General features: G+C 41.5%; 1 protein-coding gene across 1 annotated transcript in view; it reads right to left on the bottom strand.

Moving 5' to 3' along the window:
• Positions 1-1,735: 1,735 nt before the first annotated feature.
• Positions 1,736-22,855, bottom strand: part of zgc:109889 (uncharacterized protein LOC553542 homolog) — a 26,918-nt gene continuing 5,798 nt past the window's right edge. Inside the window, exons 3-10 of the mRNA XM_053343309.1 lie at positions 14,990-15,143; positions 14,068-14,185; positions 12,131-12,199; positions 11,141-11,185; positions 9,679-9,812; positions 7,642-7,944; positions 5,216-5,628; positions 1,736-1,893 (exon numbers count right to left, since the gene is read on the bottom strand). Coding sequence (XP_053199284.1) covers positions 1,736-1,893; positions 5,216-5,628; positions 7,642-7,944; positions 9,679-9,812; positions 11,141-11,185; positions 12,131-12,199; positions 14,068-14,185; positions 14,990-15,143 — 1,394 coding nt within the window. The remainder of the gene's footprint in view (positions 1,894-5,215; positions 5,629-7,641; positions 7,945-9,678; positions 9,813-11,140; positions 11,186-12,130; positions 12,200-14,067; positions 14,186-14,989; positions 15,144-22,855) is intronic.

Raw genomic sequence — 22,855 nt, 5'->3', positions numbered from 1 at the left:
CAATGTACGTCCACTAAAAGTGTTTGTAATTTGGCACTGACAGGCTCAGATTATTATTATAAGGGTCTGAAAACATTATGTAAAGAACCATAAAAAGAAATAAGGTTTTTTTTCTTTACCTTTAGCTTGATCCAGTCTGTTTGTTATTGCTTCTCACCAAATCTCGCTCAAGAAGAAGTCTTGTTCTAAAACCTTGCGAGAGTTGAGTTGTTGTTCGATATCAGCTGAATATTCAGTTATGACAGAGTTGGAGAGAGGTGTGCTGGGAGGACATTTGTTGTTCTGGAGTACAGGAAGTGTAGTTTAGTGTTCTCTAAAAGATGTTCAAAGTCATGGCAACATATTCAGCTATGACTGACTTTAACTAAAAATGAGACTCATGACTAAATATTTTGTCATGCATTTGAAAATCTTTCAGATAACACTAAACTACGCTTTCTGCACTCCAACACAACAACCTACTGCCTACACTCCTCTTTCCATCTCTGTCATGGCTGAATATTTTAGCTGATATCGACAACAACTCAACTCTCACAAGATTCTACAATGAGACTTCTCCTTGAGCGAGACTTGGTTAGACCCAATAACAAACAGACCAGATCAAGCTAAAGGTAAAGAATAACTTTTTATTCCTCTGTATGTTTCTTTCCATAATATTTTTAGACACTTAAAGCCACAATATGAGCCTGTCAATGGCAAAAAAATAATCACTTTAAATGGACGTACATTGCCAGGGTGCTATTGCCCCATTGGATTTCATTGGAGCCCGTTTTGTGGCTGCTGGATGAAGCGCTCTAACTCAATAATGGACCAATTTAAACACTTTTCATCCCCATTAGTCACTTAGATCCAAAAAGTTGAGAAAATAGGTTCCAGATTGAAAAATACTGAAGTTTCCCTTTAAGGTGACCCAATGGGCAAAACTCCCAAAAAGCTAAGTGTAGTCTTTCAAAGATCAGGTGCACTTGTTTCTTTAACAGGCACGACCCGGCAGAGCGGAGAGAAATCCTCTGTGGAGCTTTTTTTGTTTTCCCTGATTTTCCTGACTTGTTTTCATAAATTCTTTCTCACCATTTGGCAGATAAATTAAGATTGCACTATAATTAGTTTTTCTTGTGCTATACCATGTGTTTTGTAAACACATTACCCCCCCTATACCACCACCACTGTACTTAGTAGGAGGGGGGCCCACCTACCTACAGTTTGAGAGCCTGTAATATTGCTCACAAATACCACTCAATAGATGTAGGGAGGGAGTGAGGGAGGAGTTGGCGCGTTTGTTTTTCCACCGCAGAGTGTTAAAAATGAGCGGACGGGGGCGGCAGGGTGTTGAAATGGTGTGAATATGTGTGTGTGTGTTTGTATGTGTGTGTGTGCCTATTGCGGCAAAACACCCTGGGTGGATAGACACACATCTCTAGGGTTTCAGATCGAGAATAGGCGTCGTCAGGGGCAACCAAACAAGCTGAAATTACCGACCTGTTGCTGCAAGAAGTGCTTGAATGTTCAGAGAGGCTGCAACAGGGGCTCTGCAGTACGTGAATGTATGTATGTATGCATGACTCAAATTTATAGTTTTTTATTACAATGTTAATGGCGAATATTAAAACTAACCAAAACCCCCTTTCATTTCCACCTCAATGCCACCACAATGTCCCGCCCCTCCCACTACCTCCCCAACATCACCATCAACACCACCACCACCACCACCACCCACCGAGCCCCATTTTTTTTTTTAGTCAGACCACTCGTTCTCGTCGAGCTCGGAGTCGTCGTCTGACTCGCTGTACTCCACGGCGATGCGGCGCGACAGGATGGTGGCCACGTCATTGCCGACGGGCTCCCTCTTCGCCTCCTGCTCCCTCTGCTCCTGCACCTTCCTCAGCTGGATACCTGTTGGGGGAAGAAGGGAGGATACAGGGGGCAAAGGTCAGCATTGTTTATTGGGGCAGGGGGTTGACATCTTTGAGATTTCTTTCAATTAAGACTAAAACTGGTTTATAGAGCATTTTTACAGATGTATGTGAAGGCTTGAAGTTAATACTCATCTGGCAATAGTTAATATTTAGTGGAATGTAAATTAGCCTTTTCCTTACATTGTTATAAAGAGTCATGTTAAAGATTTGATGTAATGTTTTAAAAAGGTGTGTGGTTTTGTTGGAATGGGTCAACTGATGATCACATGCAGCCTTTTTTTGTAAGCAAAAGTCTTAAAAAGGTACAATTGGTGACTCTCAAGATACTTTATCACCTTTTATTTTAATTTAAAAGTCGCATAAACTCACTTTAAAAGGTCCAGTCTGCATAATTTATTCAAAGTATGTTTTAATTGGTGTTTAATCATCTAAAAAAAATAATAATTGTGTTTTCCACCATATTTTTTTTACAGTGGAGTGGAGTCAGTTGGCTGCAATCTGCAAACTCACCACTAGATGTCACTAAATCCCACACAATGGTCCTTTAACGTGACAAAATCTAAATTCTCCAATTCAAAATAACATAATAATTATAATATAAATCCATATTTAAAGCTCTTTTCAGACATGTAAATCATAACAAAGCCTGCATCATATATCAGCTGTGTTTGATCAATGTTCCTTACAGTTTATTACAGACATTAGTAGTAGTAGTAGCTTTATTGTCATTTTATTGAGGGGAAGACAACAATATAACAAATTTAAATAGCACTCCCTGAGGCATAAAAACATTTAAGACTCATTAAAAACAATTTAGGACATAAATAAAGGGCAATAAAGTGCAATATCTAATATAAAAAGGACACTTAAGGGAAAAAGAGCCACAGTTATTGCGCAATATTTGCCACATAGTGTGAAACAGGGGTGTCAAGATACGGCCCGCCGAGGGGTGCGGTCCGGCCCACTTGCCATCCTGTGTTCTTTTCCTTCCTTCCATCTGTCCTTCCTTCCTACCTTCCTTTTTTTCCTTTCTTCGTTTGTTCCTTCCTTTCTTCCTTCTGTCCTTCCTCCCTCCCTTCTTTCCTTTTTTCCTTCCTTCCTTCCTCCCTTCCGTCTGTCTGTTGTCCTTTACTGTCTCTCTTCCCTACCTTTCATCCCTCCTTCCTTTTGCCTGTCTTTCCTTCCTTCCCTTCTCATTTCCTTCCATCCTTCCTTCCTCCTTTTCTGCCTGCCTTCCTTCCTTCCTTCCTTCCTTCCTCCCTTCCTTTTGCCTGTCTTTTCTTCCTTCCTTCCTTCCTTCCGTCCTTCCTTCCTTCCGTCTGTCTTTCCTACCTTTCTTCCTCCCTTCCTTTTGCCTGTCATTCCTTCCTTCCCTTCTCATTTCCTTCCATCCTTCCTTCCTCCCTTCCTTCCTTCCATCTTTCCCTCTATCTTTTTAATGATCCGGCCCACATGAGATCAAATTGGTCTGTATGTGGCCCTTGAATGAAAATGAGTTTGACACCTCTGGTATGAATTTAGGAGCTGTGGTGTCGTTAAAATATAAAGGAGGACTTTTATTCTTTTACAGGAAGCATCAGTGACTTATTCTGCCGTTGAGACCTTTAATTAATGGCAACCAGTGAATCATAACTTTAATGATCATTTAAAGTAATTTTATAATATATGACAGTGAACAAGCATAGAATGAGAAGACATTTGAAGATTTGAAGGTCTGATTATTACTTTTGATATTTTAATTTATATTTCCTGTGTTTTGTCAAGTCATTTCAGTTTTAGTCACAACAGCAGTCATCTCAGGGCGATTCTCACACAGAGCAGGTCGAGACCGTCGTTGTTAATTCACAGGGACTCGACTTTCATTCCCACATGAGCACAAGAACTTGGCAGCAGCAGCAATAAAACTCCTTTAACAGGAATAAAAACCTCGAGCAGCACCGGGGCTTCTGGGTGAGCCACCATCTGCCTTTGTGTTTTAATAAAAGCAATTTTTTATTCTTTCTGTGCATTGGAAATGATAATGAAGTGGGACATTTATTACATTTATTACAGTGCCGTTAATAAAGGGAACAAGTCGAGCATTTAATCTCTCTATCTCTGCATATTTAACCTTGTGATGCTGCAGCCTTTATATTAATCTTTTGGGAGTTTTTGAAAGTCTTAAAGAAATAGTGCTACAGTACACACTAGTATTATATTAAGGATTTTTAACTATTATATTCGGGATTATATAAAAAATAATTCATATTCTGACCCTTCACACTCATAATTTGCCTCTAAACCAAATTTCTGAAGTATAAATCCATCATAAAAACCAAAAAAATCAGTCACAGATCAATGAAAATGTTCATATATTTCCATTTTTTAATATTCTGGGTCACTTTAAGAGAAGTCAAAAAGAAAAGAAAAGGGGTTAAGTGTGTTTTTACTGCTTTGAAATGTTAAATTGGGTCAAATTAAACCCTGGACAGTGTGTGATGCTGCAGCCTTAATATTAATTTTACAGAATTCAATTCATTTTTGGCCTGTTTTGATAGTTTTGCAGGAATATTACTACATTCTAGTATATATATTAAGTCATATTGAGGATTTTTAACTGTTATATTCTGGATTATATCAAAATATTAAAGCTTTTACCTTTTAACCCTCACATGCAGTTCATATTCTCATCTTTCACCCTCATAATTTGCCTCTAAACCAAATTTCTGAATCATAAATCCTTCATAAAGACCTCATCAGTCATAGATCAATGTGTGATTGATCCTTAATGAAGCTTTCAGAGAGCAAAGAGAGTCGATTACGTAGATTTTATGGTTTTTGTTTACAGAGAAAACCAAATATGGAGCAACCACTCTACATTAGTGTTTATCAGCAGCTCAGAAATGTTGGAATATTCCCATTTTTTAATAGTCTGGGTCACTTTAAGAGAAGTCAAAAGGTGGAAAAAAGGAGTTAAGTGTGTTTTTACTGCTTTGAAATGTTAAATTGGGTCAAATTCAACCCTGGACAGTATGTGATGCTGCAGCCTTAACATTAATTTTACAGAATTTGCAGGACTATTACTACACACTAGTATATAGATTAAGTTATTAATGAGGATTTTTGACTATTATATTCAATATTATGTACAAATATTAAAGCTTTTACCTTTTAACCCTCACATGGAGTTCATATTCTGACCCTTCACCCTCATAATTTGCCTCTAAACCAAATTTCTAAGGATTTTTAACTGTTATATTCAGGATTATGTACAAATATTGAAGCTTTTACCTTTTTAAAACTCTCTCTAACACTCTTACCTCTACGTATGGCAGCCAGCAGGTCTGAGCGGGCGTCGCTCATCGGTATCATCCCCAGCATGGTGGACTTCCTCGCCTGAGGCTGAGCATCCACAGCCGCCTGGCCGACGGCGGCGTGCGGCGGGGACGGGTGGGCCGGATGACCCACGGAGCCTCCGGGCGGTGGGGGAGGGGGAGCGGCCGGAGGGGCGCCCGATGGAGGGTGGGAGGGAGAGGGCACGTAGTTGGCCGGGGGAGGAGGAGGGGAGGGGGAGTAGGGACGGGACAGAGTGGAGGAGGTGGGGGGGACAGCGGAGGCGGCGCCGGGGGGCGGGGCTGTGGTGGAGTCGAAGGCGGTCTGAGCGGAGGGGATGGTTGGGGGAGGAGGGGGAGGGGCAGGGGGGATGTAGTACTCTGGGATGGTGGAGGGTTGGCTGTTGATGCAAGAGAAGAAGAAGAAGAGAAGAAGAGAAGAAGAAATTAGAGTTAAAGTAGATTTTACTGTCAATGATGGTGGAAAATTGTCTTTGGCTCATCAATAACAGACCGACAGTATACAGGAATTATATAAACACCATAGAATTTTAGTTTTAAGTAGTTTATTTAGTTTAATTTGATAAACTATCATCCTTTAAATAGTTTGAGCTGCTCCCAAATCATTATTTCATGCTCTCTTGAAAGTTTTCTTTTTCTTTTAATTGTTTTTTCTGTTTATGATCTTGGTTTTAATGTTTCCATTTTTTACTGTTTAATATTTAGTTTTTATGTAAAGCCCCTATGTATTAAATGTGCTATATAAATAAAAGCTGCCTTGCCTTTAAAGCTTAAACCTGGCTCCATCTACAGGTTAAAAAAAACCCAAAAACATTCACCTACCAGCACTTCTAAAGCTCATTATTTAACACTATGTCTCATTTTTTAATCTGTACAAGAAGCCAAATGGTCAAAACAACAACTTTTAGCTTTAGAGGTGCTGATAGATGGACTATATTTTTTTACTTTAAGACAGAACCAGACTTACTGTTTCTCTTTGTTTTCAGTTTTCATGCTGAGCTAAGCAAAGCATCTCCTGCCTGAAGCTTCATATTTAATGGACAGATGTGAGAGTGGTGTTTCATCGAGCTCTCAGTGAAAGCAAATAAACATATTCCCCCAAAATGTCCAAATATTCCTTTAAGGACAGAGACGATGGAAAGATTTCAGGTGGAAGAATTAGCAATAAAATGACGTTTCCTGCTCGTTATTTATTAGTTTTACTTGTTTTTTGTTTGTTTGTCTTTACTAATTCGTATTACTACTACTTATCCTTCTACTACTGTTTATATATTTGTTTCTAATAGATGTCTTTTATTCTGTTCACTGGCTTGAACTCTTTAAAAAAACGTGTCTAACATCATTGGTTTCAATAGACGTCGAGAAAATGTCACGGACACACATTTTTTTCAAAGGTGACAATATTTCATTTTAACATTTAAAGCAGCTGTTGGTTGACATTCGCTAAGCCTTTTATGGATTAAATATCATGTTTGACATTTTAGTCGTTTAATCAGAGCTTCTTTTGGAGCAAGACGGGGTTCAGTATCTTCAGATCTCATCAGATGATATAATAACTGGGATTATTCCACATTAAATGGTAATGGGAATCAACATTAAACCAGGCAGGGAGTTCTGGTCCTCTGAAAAGAAGCCAATGCGGAAGTAACTTAGAGCTGCATTCTATCAAAAGGCCACCAGGGGGCGACCGTCTCTATACAAGTCAATGGAGAATTCACCAACTTCTCACTTGATTTCTTTTTTTTTTTTTTTTTTTTTTTTAAGTATATTTTTTCGGGCTTTTTTGCCTTTAATGTTCAGGACAGTGAAGATAGACAGGAAACAGGAGGCAGAGAGAGGGGGAATGACACGCAGGATAAGATCGCTCGGCACGGGATTCGAACCGGGATCGCCTGCAACGAGGACTATAGCCTCAACACATGGGGCGGGTGCGCTACCCGCTGAGCTATGCTCAACCCCCTCACTTGATTTCTAACCTCAGTAAACGTTTTCAAAATGTGTTTATGGTCTCAATCGCTAGTTTAAAGCCTTCTTCAATGCAGTATGATGTTCATTTGGGACATTTTGGCCTCCCTGATTTTATATGTGACGATAAAGCAGGGTATGCATTAGGGCGTGGCTACGTCCTGATTGACAGGTTGATTGACCAATGTCCTCGAGATCCAGCCCTCGCAACCATAGCAACCTCCCCGCTCCACCCATGGCCCCGCCTCATGCCCATAAAAGTAGAATCCGTGTTTTTATTTTTCCCAGCATGCACCTGAAATTTTCAAGATGGAGCTGCCTAGATTCGAAACTATTGGCTTCCGAGCAGCAGTCCACAAACCAATGGTTGACGTCACGGATGTTACGTCCATTTCTTTTACAAATACAAATCAACACATTAAACGTACCCATGCCCGGCCCGGTAGTCCTTAACCGACTGCTGCCTCGGCCCGTTAACCGTTGGATCTCCTCCGGGTTGGACTCCGTGTCCTGATGGGGTTCGGCCCAGAGAGGCTGCATGTCGCCCCGCCGCTGCCGCCCCCGCTGGTCCAGGCGGCTGGTTGGCTGGCCTGAGGCCCCGGTCCAGCGACTGGGTCTGGGCCGCGGCGCTGAGGAGGTCCCTGGCGTGCGGGTCGGTAGGTTGGGCTGCGCTGGGTGGCTGGGTGGAGGGGTGGTTGGGGCTGGCTGGGTAGGAGTCCGACGCCATTGACCTAAAGGAGGGAATATGAGGGGGCGATCAGTTAAAAGGTGGATTATAGGGCTTTATTAAATATCACAAAAAATGTTTGACCGAATACCTTGACGATAATATTGTCAAAATATTGATATTAAGGTGTTTGGTCAAAAAATATTGTGATATTTAAGGGATGACTATTGGTGTGTTCACAAAATATGAGATTAGTGATCATCAATAATGTAGAAATAATGACTAAGTGGATAAAGGCAGATTATAGAACGGCCTGTTAAGCTCAGAGAATTACATTTTTACTGTAATACAGCCTTTAAAAAGCAGGAAAACACACTTATTATTCCATATATTGATATTTTGATATTCAAAATCTAAGACAATATCTATAAACAATCAAGATATCAATTTAATATTGATTTATTGCCCAGCTCTAGTGGATTATGAAGGTTTACAGATAGTAGAGATCAATCATCATGTTGAAATCCTGCAGTAAACCCCTGATTCTCATCATTTTGGGCATTTGGGCAAAATATAGAAACATAAAAAATGGGGTACACTGACAACAAAGCTGGAAAACAACAGCAAACCAAATATAACTCCTAAAAATCAGAGTTAGTATGAACTTTCTTCCACTGCAGTATATATTCTGCTTCTGTATTCAGAGCTGAATCCCGCTCTGCTGCCGCAGTGATCCAATGTCCCCTCACAGTCTGATCTCATCTCTTCTTATAGAGAGGTGTGGATGTGCTACTACTGTGAATGTAATATAATATAAAATGATATAAAACTACCTGCTGTGAACTGCTTTCTCCACCAGAGGGCAGCACAGACCACAAACTGAACACAGGCTCAGCTCAAGTCTCTTATCTCAGCTTTCAGATTTGTTGATAAATGTGATTAATTGGGACTGTGAGCGGTTACGTTCATGCAGCCCAGCAGCACATGCACAGATCATATTACAGTGTGGTGTAGTACTATTATTAATTAGGGCTGGGCATCGATACTCAATATGTCGTCCTCCCGGGTCAAATTGACCCATCTCTCTTTTGACTGTTCCTTCTTTCCTTCCTTCCTTCCTCTTTCTTTACTTTTTCCTTCGTTCTTCCCCTCCTTCCCTCTTTCTTTGCTCCATCCTCCTTTCATACTTCTATCTATCCTTCTTTTCCTTCTTTCCTTCTGTCCTTCCTTGCATCTATCCTTCTTTTCCTTCCTTCCATCTGTCCTTCCTCCCTTCTTTCTGTCCTTCTTTTCCTTCCTTCTTTCTTTCTTTCTGTCCTTCTTCCCTTCCTTCTTTCTTTCTGTCCTTCTTTCCTTCCTTCCTCCCTTCTTTCTTTCTTTCTGTCCTTCTTTCCTTCCTTCCTTCCATCTAGCCTTCTTTTCCTTCCGTCCTTCCTTCCTTTCTTCTGTCCTTCTTTTCCTTCCTTCCTTCTCTCCTTACTTCCTTCCCCTTTTCCTCCCTCCTTTCTTCCTTCCTTCCTCCTTTCCTTCCTCCCTTCCTTCTCTCCTTACTGCCTTCCTCTTTTCCTCTCTCCCTCCTTACTCCTTTACTTCCTCATTCCTTCCTTCCTTCTTTCCTCCCTTCCTTCCTTCCTTCCTTCCACAGTCCTTCCTTGACTTGAGGACAACAGGAGGGTTAAACATACAGGAAGTCAGAGTTTGGCTAATACTGGTTATGAATGTATGTCAATGTAATGTCCTCTGTGTGTGTGTGTGTGTGTGTGTGTGTGTGTGTGTGTGTGTGTGTGCGTGTGTGTACCTGCTATCAGGAGACAGGGAGCCCTCTGAGGACATGCCGTGATACGGGGAGGGGGTGAGCCTGGCGTCCGGTCTGAACTCTTTGTCGTAGGCCAGGACGTTCCACTCCTGACGTCGGTTACGAGCCTTACGCACCTTCAGGGTAAAAAAACAGCAGTTATAAAAACTCTAATAAAACCTGTACCTGGTGTTTATATTTGGAGTACACCTGTTGGAAACGGTCTTACACAACTTTAACACAACTTTACATCTCTAACAGCCAATTAAGGACAGTGTTAATAGACTCAGGTTTTTAATCTACTCTTACTAAATATGGATTTGGAGTATTTAACAGTTCTTCATACTGGTAATGTATAGCAATCTCTTGTTTAACCCTCCTGTTGTCCTTGAGTGAAGGAAGGAAGGGAGGAAGAAGGAAGGAGGGAGGAAGGAAGGGAGGGAGCGAGGGAGGGAGGAAGGAAGGAAGGAAGGAAGGAAGGGAGGAAGGAAGGAAGGGAGGAAGGAAAGGAGGGAGGAAGGAAATGAAGGACAGAAGGATTCCTCCCTCTTCCCTTCTTTCTCCCTTCCTTCCTTCCTTCCTCCTTCACATCCTTCTTCCTCCCTCCTTTCCTTCCTTCCTTCCTTCCTCCCTCCCTTCCTCCCTCACTTATTTCCTTCCTTCCTTCCTTCCTTCCTCCGTCCAACCTTCCTTCTGTCTTTCCTTCCTTCCTTCTTTCCTTCCTCTGTCCTTCCTCCCTCTTTTCCTCCCTCCTTCCTTCTTTCCTCTGTCCTTCCTCCCTTCCTCCCTCCTTTGATGACTTTGCTAAGTCAGAAATTGGCGGCACTATGCTTTCTCTTTTGTTCGGTATGCATTTTTAATTTCTCTTAGATATTTGGAATTATATTATCTGCCATCTGGTTTTTACACTGATTGGTGTAGTTTTGCTTTTTCACCACTAGGTGACACAAAATAGCGTGTTTGAACGAGATGGTTGGTTTATATTAAAAATATTCCTTCTTTCCATCCTTCCCTCTTTTTCTTCCTTCCTCCCTTCCTTCTTTCTCCCTTCTGCCCTCCTTTCCTTTCTCCCTTCCTTCCTCCCTCCCTCCTTTCTTTCCTTCATTCCTTCCTTCTTCCTCCCTTCCTTCCTTCCTTCTTTCCTTTGTCCTTCCTCCCTCCTTCCTTCCCTCTGTTTCTTCCTTCCTTTCTTCCTCCCTTCCTTCTTTCCTTTGTTCTTCTTCCCTCTTTCCTTCTTTCCTTCCTTCCTCCTTTCCTTTCTTCCTTCCTTCCTCCCTTTCTTCCTTCCTTCCTTCTTTCCTTTGTCCTTCCACCCTTCCTCCCTCCTTTCCTCCCTCCGTCCTTCCTTCCTTCCTTCCTTCCTTCCTTCCTTCCTTCCTTGACTCGAGGACAACAGGAAGATTAAAAAAGCATTGGGTTGACATTATTAAATATATTAAATAATCTTAAATAAATCCCGACAGACCTTCTTGACCTCTCGTCCCGGATCCTCGACCTGCTTCTGCTGCTCCTGCAAGAGAAACGAAGACGGACGAGATCGACAGGAAGAGGAGCGGAGAGAAACTTCAGTCATTCATTATTCATTTCACAGGTGCAGAAAGGGAAAAAGAAAACACGACGACCCCCTCCCCAAAAATCACCAGCTCCTTCACCATGTGGGGGGGAGGAGGGGGGAGTAAAGTCACACACACACACACACACACACACACACACACACACACACACACACACAATAGTCTACTCATCACAAACACTAGTAAACGATGGACAAGAGAACCAAAAACAAACACAGACGGTTAGAGGGAGGGTGAGGTGGCAAGCGAACGCAACGTGGAACACACGGACACAAACAGGAGGGGAGTGTGTTAGTGTGTGTGTGTGTGTGTGTGTAAGGTGTGTATTTGTGTGTATGTCTTTTAATACAACCAGCAATTTGTTGAATATGTGTCTATATTGATTTTTCTGTCTGCTTACCTGTGTCCAAAGGTGTGAAAGGTGTGTGTGTAATGTGTGTATTTGTGTGTGTGTGTGTCTGTGTATTTGTGTGTGTGTGTGTGTGTGTGTGTGTGTGTGTGTGTGTGTGTGTGTGTGTGAATGTCTTTTAACTTTACTGAAATACAACCACTAATTTGTCTGTCTTTCTCTGTCTTACTGTCTGTCTTAGCTGTGTCCAAAGGTGTGAAAGGTATGTGTGTGAGTGTTTGTGTGTGTGTGTATGTGTGTGTATTTGTGTGTATGTGTGTGTGTGTCTTTTAATGTTATTGCAATACAACCACTAATTTGTTGAATATTTGTTTTCTCTGTCTGCTTACCTGTATCCAAAGGTGTGAGGTATGTGTGTGTGTGGTATACAGAGGTTAATTGGGGGGAGGAGGAGGAGGAGGAGGAGGAGGGGAGGAAGGTGGGGGGGGTGGAGGGGCAGGATAGGGCAGATTAGGGGTCGGGGTTGTCTTACAGAGATGGACAGGGGGCTCCTGGGTGGGGCCTGTCTGGAGTGGGGCCTGTCAGGGTGGGCCGGACAGCCCTATGGAAACATGGGAGAAAGACAAGCTGGTGCGTTAGACTGAGCAGAGGAGGAGGAAGTGGAGGAGGAAGAGGAAGAGGAAGAGGAGGGGGGGGGGGGTGTTTTTGGAAAGCCAAGTGACTCTACTATATATTGATAAATTAGAGAAAGCAGTGAGGAAGAAGAAGAGTATGAGTCATCCTCCTGCGGCTGAGAGTCAAACCTGTCGTTATTTAAAATCTCTTTTATTTCTAAACACACACAAAGGAAAAAAAGACGGGAGGGGTTGGAGTTCAATTTAAGGCCGAAGGGAAGGGAACAGAAAAAAAGACGGGAGGGGTTGGAGTTCAATTTAAAGTCGAAGGGAGGGGAACAGAAAAAGAAAAAAACAATGTGAGCAGCTTTAAAATTGAACAGAAATATTAACAGCGAAACACAAACAGCAGCAGTTGGTCGTTCAGGGGGATTTGAGAGGAGGAGGAGGGGGTGTTGGGTTTTTTTTTTTTTTTTTGTTGAGTCAGCGCATTTTAACATCAGAGGGGGAAAACGCTCTGATGTAGTTTATTATGTGAGACAATTACGTTGATTTAAGTGAACATTTAGAGGAGAATTACACAGAATTAAATGGAAAAGACAAAACTGTAAATAAAGTTTTCTCAATAGGATTCATAATACCCATTTTTACATCTGAGATCAGTAACTTTTTTTCTTTTAATCTGAAATTCGATGAACTTAACATACAAAGAAAGAAATAAATTCGGCAAATACTCATCCAAAATGTCAAAAATATTAAGTCTTCTCCTGTCTTATGAAATATTGGACAATTATATATTGTTTTTTTTCCTCATAAAAACTAAAAATATAACTGCTTTCTGAAAGCTTAATTAACCTTCCTGGTCAAACTGACGCCGTCTGTTTTGACTGTTCCTTCTTTCTTCCTTTCCTTCCTTCTTTCTTTCCTTCCTCTTTTACTTCCTTCCTCCCTCTTTTCCTCCATTCCTCCCTCCTTACTCCTTTCTTTATTTCCTTCCTTCCTCCCGCCCTTCCTCCCTCCTTCCATCCTTCCTTCCGTCCTTCCTCCTTCCTTCCTTCCTCTTTTCCACCATCCCTTATTCCTCTCCTTCCTTCCTTCCTCCCTTCCTTCCTCCTTCCCTCCTTCCGTCCTCTTTTCCTCCATCCCTCCCTCCTTACTCCTTCCTTTATTTCCTTCCTTCCGTCGTTCTTCCCTCCCTTCCTCCTCCTTTCATTCTTTCCTTCCTTCCTTCCTTCTTTTCTCCCTTCCTTCCTTGAATCGAGGACAACAGGAGGGTTGCCTCAGAAATACTTACTTTATATCTTTCTATTAAAGAATATGAAATTGCTATTTTGAGAAGTATAAAAGAAACACTACATATATAAAACTACATATATTATTATCAGTATAAAACAATCATCTTTGGCAGATGAAGATCTAAATGTCATTTTAAAGGACTTCTTGTCTCTGTTGGCTCAGAAAAGTTCAGATTGATCATTCACGGCTCGTTTCATTGATGCGACTGTGACTCAACACACAAAATGTTTTCTCCCTTCGGCCATCATCATCATCATTATTATTATTATTGTCTCTGGATAATGAGCCGACCGACCGACCGACCGACCGCCCGCTGCTGCTGCTGCTGTTGTATCAATAACCAATTACACAGCAAAGCAAAGCTAAATGGAGAGTACAGTAAGATATACAGGCTGAAAGCAGGAAATGAGGAAACAGCAGAAAATGAAAAAAATAGACACAACTCGGCTGGAGGAAAAAACTGATTAGATGATTTTTTTTTTCTTCTTCTCTTTTCTCCGTCACACCACCAGGACACACATTCACACACTTTACACACCACTAAGACACACAGTCGTACCTTCTGCCGCCTCTTCTCTTTACGTTTGTCCTCGGTGGCCTGCAGCATCTTCTCCTTCCACAGGTTAAAGAAGTACGACGGGTCAGTGTAGAACTTCAGAGCGTCCTTCTTGTCGTCCCTGAGAGGAAGAAGAAGATAAAATAAGGTCCAATGACCAAGTGTCCTATTGGTGTAACCAGTATTTTTTCATTAAAATCTGATTATACTGTATATACAGGAAAATGGTTGTTTTAACCTTCCTGTCGTCCTCCCGGGTCAAATTGACCCCATCTCTTTTGACTGTTTCTTCTTTCTTTCTTTCCTTCCTTCCTTCCTTCCTTCCTTCTCTCCTTCCTTTCTTCCTTCCTTCCTTCCTCTTTTCCTCCATCCCTCCTTCCTTACTCCTTTCTTTATTTCCTTCCTTCCTTCTGTCCTTCCTTCCTCCTTCCATCCCTCCTTCCTGTTTTCCTCCATCCCTCCCTCCTTACTCCTTTCCTTCCTTCCTTCCTTCCTACTTCCATCCTTCCTTCCTCTTTTCCTCCATCCCTCCCTCCTTACTCCTTTCTTTATTTCCTTCCTTCCTTCCTCATTCCTTTCTTCTTCCCTCCCTTCCTCATTCCTTCCTTCTTCCCTCCCTTCCTCCTCCCTTCCTTCTTTCCTTCCTTCCCTCCCTCCCTTCCTCCTTCCCTCCCTTCCTTCTTTCCTTCCTTCCTTCTTCCCTCCCTCCCTTCCTTCCTCCTTTCCTTCCATCTCACATTGGATTTAAGATCTGTGCAAATTGTGTAAACCTTTAAAAAACATCTCAACACCATTTTCTCCAGACTTTCCTTTGTGTCATTTTTCTATACAGTATATTTCTTTTACAGTTTTATATCAGTATGCATCTTTGCTTTATCTCCTATGTGAATCACTCGTCATCGTCTCTCCTCTTCCTTTTACTGACCTGTAGGGGCTGAGGATGTTGAGCGGTGGAGGTTTGTCACAGCGATGGTACATCTCCACCACGGGGTTCGGCACCGACGTCCTCGACACCACCTGCTGGTCCTGGATGGTACTGCTCTTAAACGCCTTCCTCATGTTGATATCCTGCAGGGAGACTGAAGGAGGAGGAAGAAGAAGGTACGTTAGAGGAGGATTTTTAAATGAGGATGCATCACTAGAACATAATATTGTGACAGTAAACTACTAGAAAGAAAGAAAACAGACTAAATTATTCACTGTGTGCAACAAAATCCCCCAAAAACAACAGTTGGAAAGACAGGAACAGTAAAACCATTTTAAATAATATATTATAAGATATAACTTTCCTATAATAAACCATCTACGGTTACCCTGGTGTCAAACTCATTTTCAATCAAGGAAGGGAGGAGGGAAGGCAGGAAGGAAGGAAGGACAGATGGAAGGAAATAAGGAAGGAAGGACAGGTGGAAGGGAAGAAGGAAGGAAGGATGGACAGGTGGAAGGGAAGAAGGAAGGAAGGGAAAGAAGGAAGGAAGGACAGGTGGAAGGGAAGAAGGAAGGAAGGACAGGTGGAAGGGAAGAAGGAAGGAAGGGAAAGAAGGAAGGAAGGACAGGTGGAAGGAAAGAAGGAAGGAAGGGAAAGAAGGAAGGAAGGACAGGTGGAAGGAAAGAAGGAAGGAAGAAAAAGAAGACATGAAAGAAGGAAGGAAGGAAGGAAGGAAGGAAAGATGGAAGGCAGGAAGGAAGGACAGGTGGAAGGAAAGAAGACAGAATGTGTTAATAATGTAAAAAAAAGAAGATTAATAGATTGTATCACTCCTTTTTTATTTTTCCTTATAGCATTAGGGTGTAATATGTGTGTTGCCATGGAGACGGCTTAGCCCTGTCCTCTATTAATCAGTAAGGATACAGATATTAAACTTAGTAAATTAAAGAGAAAAGATTGAGAGCAGATATTTATTTAACAAACTGTTCTCTCTACAGCAGATTATATTTTTTAGAGCTTCAGCGTCTCAGTGTCACTCTCTTCGTTTTCTTCGTTTGAACCTGAGATATTTTTGTGGTTTATGAGGGTTTTTATTTTGCTGAGAGGCCGTCTGGGAATGTTGCTTAGCGAGGCAGAAGAGAGGAAGAGGATCATGAAACACTACGAGGCTCAAATATGAAGCTCAACATTCACACTGGATTTTAGAAGCTGCTGCAACAATCGGTCAGAATCAAACTGTTTTAGTCTTTTTTAAAGTAGAAAACGCTAAATATTATAATATTTGCTGGTTTCAGCTTCTGAAATGTGTTAATTTGATGGGTTTTAACTGATTATCTTTGGATTTTTGACTGTTGGGGCGGAGTAATGAGGATTTTCGTCATAATATATGCAATAAAAAGGAGGGAAAAATGGAAAAAAGAAGGTAAAATCATGGGTTAGGGTTAGGGTTACACACACACACACACACACACACACACACACACACACACACACACACACACACACACACACACAGGAGGTGATAATAGGACAGCAGGGACAGATTAGCTTTAGAGAGCTTGCTGCATCAGATTAAAGGACCATTTCACCCATTTTTTTTCCGAATTAGGGAATTAGTGTTAAAAAAAAAGAGAGCAGTTGTTCTCAGTGTCTCTCTGGGGGGGCAGCTGTGAAAATTATTTAAATCGTACAGTGATGTAGTTGAAGGGTAGAGGGGTGGGGATGAGTGAGGGAAGACCTACACGCTATTTCAGATTTGATTTCTAGTCTCTTTCCTCTAGATGCTGCCCAAAAAACATAAAAACATAAAACCTTGTTCTCTAAAAAATGTAGCCCCTCGCTCCAGAATGATGTAGATGAACGAAATTCAGTACACATATGTATCATGTAAAGACGCACAACAAAGTCTCTTGGACCCATAACCTAAATCCAACAGGAAGTCGGCCATATTGATTCAAATTTTCGATTTTGCCGCCATTTTCGCGATTTCCACTTATCGTACTTTAACGAACTCCTCCTAGAGATTTAATCCGACCAGCTTCAAATTCACTCAGAATCATCTTAAGATCTTTGGAGATGAAAATGTATCGAAATCTGCTTCCTCTGTTATACCTGGTTGCCGTGGCGATGCTGCAATTTTCAGTGTTCCGCCACTAAACAGGAAGTGGTGGCCAAATGGCGCCACTGCACCAACTAGAAAATCAAGAAAACTCCAGATTGACGTAGACGAACGAAATTCGGTACACATATGTATCATGTAAAGACGCACAAAAAAGTCTCTTGGACCCATACTCTTACTCCAACAGGAAGTCAGCCATATTGATTCAAATTTTCGATTTTGCCGCCATCTTTGTGATCTCCACGCATCGTACTTTAACGAACTTCTCCTAGAGATTTAATCAGACCGACTTCAAATTCACTCAGAATCATCTTAAGATCTTTGGAGTTGAAAATGTATCGAAATCTGCTTCCTCCGTTATAGCTGGTTGCCGTGGTGATGCAGCAATTTTCTATGTTTTATATTGCCATAAAACAGGAAGTGATAGCCAAATGGCGCCAAAAGTTAAGAAAATTGAGCCCCTCCCTCCAAATTGACGTAGACGAACGAAATTCGGTACACATATTTATAATGTAAAGACGCACAAAAAAGTCTCTTGGACCCATACCCTAACTCCAACAGGAAGTCGGCCATTTTGATTTATCTATCTATCCTGGTACATGAAGGGATGCCTCTAAAAGCAGGGAAAATTCAGCGTTCCCAGTCAGTACATCACACACTGAAGAATTTATGGCTTCAATTGACTCTAATCCATATGAAACATGGTGAAATCTCCCTTTAAGCACCGTCTTTTGTGTGTGTGTGTGTGTGTGTGTGTGTGTGTCTATTCTCACTCTATGAATATTGTGCTTTTGATAAATCACAAAGACTCCAAATGCTCTGTGTGTGTGTGTTCTGCAGCTTGTGTGATAATATGATTTGTACTCATACAAAAAGACACTGTTTGTTGTGTGTGTGTGTGTGTGTGTGTGTCTGTGTGTGTCTGTGTGTGTCTGTGTGTGTGTGAGATAGAGAAAGGGAGAGTGAGCGACGCAGAGAGAAAACACGACGATGTAATGTATGTGTGTCAATCCTTTAACCCCCCCCCCCCCCCCACAAGAGATTTAAGTCGGCTGCAATGCTATCCAGGATCTACCAGATGGCTTACATGCACACACACACACACACACACACACACACACATACACACACACACACACACACACACACGCTGAGGCAGGTTCAGTGTATACCAGCCTAGAATATAATAAGGTTAAACCGTGTTGATGTGACATATGTTCCTGTACCAGCGATTTACTTACAGTATACTGAGTGTGTGTGTGTGTGTTTAAATGTGTGTGTTTAAGAGTTTGTGTGTGTGTGTGTGTGTGTGTGTAAGTGTGTGTGTGTGTGTGTGTCATCATTATTAACAGTGTCAGAAGAGATGAGTGTCTGTTAGGTTTTAACCTCTGACTGACTACAAAGACTGAAGTGGGATTGGTTGTTTGATCCTGTGTGTGTGTGTGTGTGTGTGTGTGTGTGTGTGTGTGTGTGTGTGCTGACTACACACACACACACACACACACACACACCGTTTGATCATCCCCTTCCTAAGCATCGGTCCCTGCGGTCGAATGAATAATCCACAAAACTAGCAGCTAATGCAACTTTCATTCAGACTCGTCTTCAAAGAAACCTCCAGCTCTCCTTCTTCTTCTATCACTCGCTTTCTTTCTTTCTTTCTTTCTCTGACCATACACACACACACACACACACACACACACACACACACACACACACACACACACACACACTCTCCACCTTCTCAATCATCTTCCAATCCCAGCTTCCTTCCTCCTATACATCCTATTATTTATTCCTTCCTTCCTTCCTTCTATTGTTCCATCCATTCTTTCATCTTTCCTCATATTTCCTTTCTTCCTCTCTACTTCATTCCATCTCTTCTTCCTTCCTTCCCTCCTTCCTTCCTTCCTTCTACACATTCCTTAATCCATTCTGCCTTCTACCTGTTTTCCTTACATCGCTTTCGTCAACCTTTTTTCTTCCTTCCTTCACCATTATTTTCTCCCTTTCCTCCTTCTTTTCTTCCTTCCTTCCTATTTTCTTTTTTCCTTCCTTCCTTCCTCCCCTTCCTTCATTCTTTTCTACCTCTGTCCTCCTTCCTTCCTTCCTTCTATACATGCCTTTATCATTCCCTCCTTCTTCTCTTCCTGTATTCCCTTTTTTCTCGTATCCATCTTCTCTTCTGCACTTTCTTGCTTCCTGTTTTCAGTCTCACTTCACATTTTCTTTCTTTCTTTCTTCCTCCCTTCCTGAATTCTTTCTTCCTTCCTGTCCTCTTCTCTTCCTTTCATCCATCCTTCTTTTCGTCTTTTGGCTCATATTCTTTCCTCCCTTCCCCTTTCTTCCTTTTTTCTACCTGTCCACCTTTCTACTTTTTCTTCCTTCCTTCCTGTCTTCTTTTGTATTTTCTCATCTTTTCTTTCTTCCTTCCTCCCTTCCTTAATTCTTTCTTCCTTCTTGTCCTCTTCTCATCCTTTCATCCATTCTTCTTTACTTCCTTCCCTCATTTCTACTTTTCATCTTGTCTCATACTCTTTCTTCCTTCCTTCCTTCCTTCCCTAACCCTTCCTATTTTCTTTTTTCTTCCTTCCTCCCCCTCCATCCTTCTTTTCTTCCTTCCTTTCTACTTTTCGTCTTTTGTCTCATATGTCTTTCTTCCTTCTGCCTCAATTCTTCCTTCCTTCCTTCCTTCCTTCTCCTTCCTACTTTTCTTCTTCCTTCCTTCCTTCCTTCCTTCCTGTCTTCTTTTGTCTTTTCTCATTTCTTCCTCCCTTCCTTCCTTCCTTCCTTCCTTCCTTCCTTCCTTCTATACACCGCTTAGTCCTTCCTCCTTTCCTTCTTTACTTCCTGTCTTCTTGATGGCGCTTATAATCAGATTAAAGTGATAATCAGACTGTTTGTGTCCGTTTTAAATAATAAATCAGTTTAATATTAAAGAAAATAAAAAGATAAAAAGAGAATAAATGAGTTCTTGTTTCTGACCCTTCCTCCTTCCTACTTTTTCTTCCGTCCTTCCTGTCTTCCTTTGTATTTTCTCATCTTTTCTTTCCTTCCTTACTCATTTCTTTCTTTCTACCTTCCTCCCTTCCTTAATTCTCTCTTTCTTCTTGTCCTCTTCTCTTCCTTTCATCCATTCTTCTTTACTTCCTTCCTTCTTTTCATCTTTCTTATCTACCTGCCCTCCTTCCTTCTTTTCTTCCTTCCTTCCATCCTTCCTTTCTACTTTTCATCTTTTGTCTCATATTCTTTCTTCCTTAGTTCTTTCTTCCTTCGGTCTCATTTCTTCCTCCCTTCCCCCTCCATCCATCTTTTCTTAACTCCTTCTTCCTTCTTTCCTTTCTTCCATCCTTCCTTCCTTCTATACACTGCTTAGTCCTTCCTCCTTGCCTCCTTTACTTCCTGTCTTCTTGATGGCTGCTTATAATCAGATTAATGTAAATAATAAATCAGTTTAATATTAAAGAAAATAAAAAGATAAAAAGAGAATAAACGAGTTAAAGAGGTTTAAAGGTTTTTACTGTAACTCCTGATACTTTACACTCTCACACTTTTGACACACAGTACGTGATAGTACTACGTTTCCCATGACCGCAGCGTGGAACTGTGATTATAGTTTAAAAACCAGTGAAGTAGAATCTCTCTTTTAATATCGCTGCACATTCACATGAACTCAGAAAACAGATTATCACCGAGGCATGCGTATAAATATCACTCACTCACTTCCCACAACCATATTTATTAACCTAAATATATATGTGTGTGTGTGTGTGTGTGTGTGTGTGTGTGTGTGTGTGTGTGTGTGTGTGTGTGTAAACCTAATTTTCATCCATCCTTCTTTTCTTCCTTCCTGTCTTCTTTTGTCTTTTCCTCATATTTTCTTTCATTCTTCCTCCTTTCTTTTCTGCTTCCCTTCCTGTTTTTATATCCCCTTCTTTCCTTCTTTCCTTCTGTATGTCCCTTATTACTTCCTTCTTTCCTTTCTTTCTTCCTTCCTTCTTTCCTTTGATCATCCGTCTTTTCTTCCTGTCTTCGTTTTCTTCCTTCCTTCCTTCTCTCCTTTTTTAAATTCCTCTCTTCCTTCTTTTCTATTTTCATTCTTCCTTCTCTGCTTCCTTTTATCTTTTCTTGCCCCCTTCCTTCCTTTCTACACATCCCTTATTCCTTCTGTCTCGTCTTCTTTTGTCATTCCTCATCCTTTTGTCATCCATTCTTCCTTCCTTCCTTCCTTCCCTTCCTCCTTTCTTCCTTCTTTTCTTTTCTATTCTCTTTCTTCCTCCTGTGCTTCCTCTTATCTTTTCTTGCCCCCTTCCTTCCTTCTATACATGTCTTCCTTCCTTCTTTCCTTCCTTCCTGTCTTCTTTTGTCTTTCTTCCATCCTCTCTTCACCTCCTTCCTCCTTTTGTTTCCTTTCCACTTCTTCCTTTCCTTCTTTACATTCCTTATTCCTTCCTTCCCTTCTTTCTTTCTTTTCCATTGTCCTGTTCTTCCTTGAGTTCATAAAACATTCATGCTTTCTTTCCTCCCAGTTTGGATGAAGGGACAAAAGAAAAGGAAGAAAGGAAGAAGCAGAGGGATAGACAGAAAAGTGAAAATGACAACGAGAAAGACGAGTGGTCTGTGCGTAGGAGGAAGAGGAGGATGGATGGATGTAGATGAAGATGAAGAAAGGAAGAGAGGTGATGAAGGAGTGTGAGAAGAGGAGTGCTGAGCTTTTTCTTTTCGTCCACTGTGCTGCAGAATGACTCGGCAGTATCCGCAAGGAGAGAGAGAGAGAGAAGGAGGGAGGGAGGGAGAGAAAAGGACAGAGAGAGAGAAAGACAAAGAGAAAGGGAGAGAGAGAGGGAGACGGAGGGAGGGAGGGAGAGAGACAGAGAGAGAGAGAGAGAGAGAGAAAAGGAGGGAGGGAGAGAAAAGACAGAGAGAAAGACAAAGACAAAGACAAAAAGAGAGGGAGAGAGAGAGAGAAAGACAAAGAGAGAGAGAGAGAGATGGAGAGAAAAGGAGAGAGAGAGAAAAGAGAGAGACAGAGATAGAGAGAAGGAGGGAGAGAAAAGGACAGAGAAAGAAAGACAAAGAGAAAGAGAGAGAGAGAGAAGGTAAAGGGAGGAGAAAAGGTAATAATAGGGGTGAAATGGAAGAGAGGGAGACTAAAGAAGGGAGAGAGATAGAGAAAGAGCGATAGAGAGAGAGAGAGAGAGAGAGAGAGAGACAGAGGGAGAGGTGGAGGGGAGAGAAGAAGGGATGAAGAGCGTGAAGGAGGAAGGACAAGAGGTACGTTAGCAAGATGTTAGCAAGCCGGCTAGTTTCCGTTAGCCTAGCTAGCTAGAGCTTTAACCCCACTGACTTCAAATTCACTCAGTGTCATCTTCAGACAATAGAAATGAAGAATTTAAAAAAACTGTTTCACCTCTGTTAAACCTGACGGGCGACGCTGTGAATTTTAATGTTTTAAATTTTCGGCCATACAAGCAAAAAAAATCTGAATAAATATAAATAAATATAGATTCAGGGTAAATATGGAAGAACAAAGAGGACGCAGCAGTTTATAGTAATTCCACTCTAATAGGCTATATGTGGTTTTCAAATGGAAGTATTATCGGCCAATATATCGATATCGGAATATTTTCTGCTGTAAATTTGGGCATTTTCAATAAGGAAGTCTTTGGGGATTGACCATAGCCTGTATAAAAGAAATGGACGTAACATCCGTGACGTCACCCATTGGTTTGTGGACTGCTGCT

Source organism: Scomber japonicus, chromosome 22 (genome assembly GCF_027409825.1).
Source record: "Scomber japonicus isolate fScoJap1 chromosome 22, fScoJap1.pri, whole genome shotgun sequence".
In the NCBI taxonomy this organism is placed as follows: Eukaryota; Metazoa; Chordata; class Actinopteri; order Scombriformes; family Scombridae; genus Scomber; species Scomber japonicus.
This window is presented reverse-complemented; position numbering and strand designations above follow the sequence as displayed.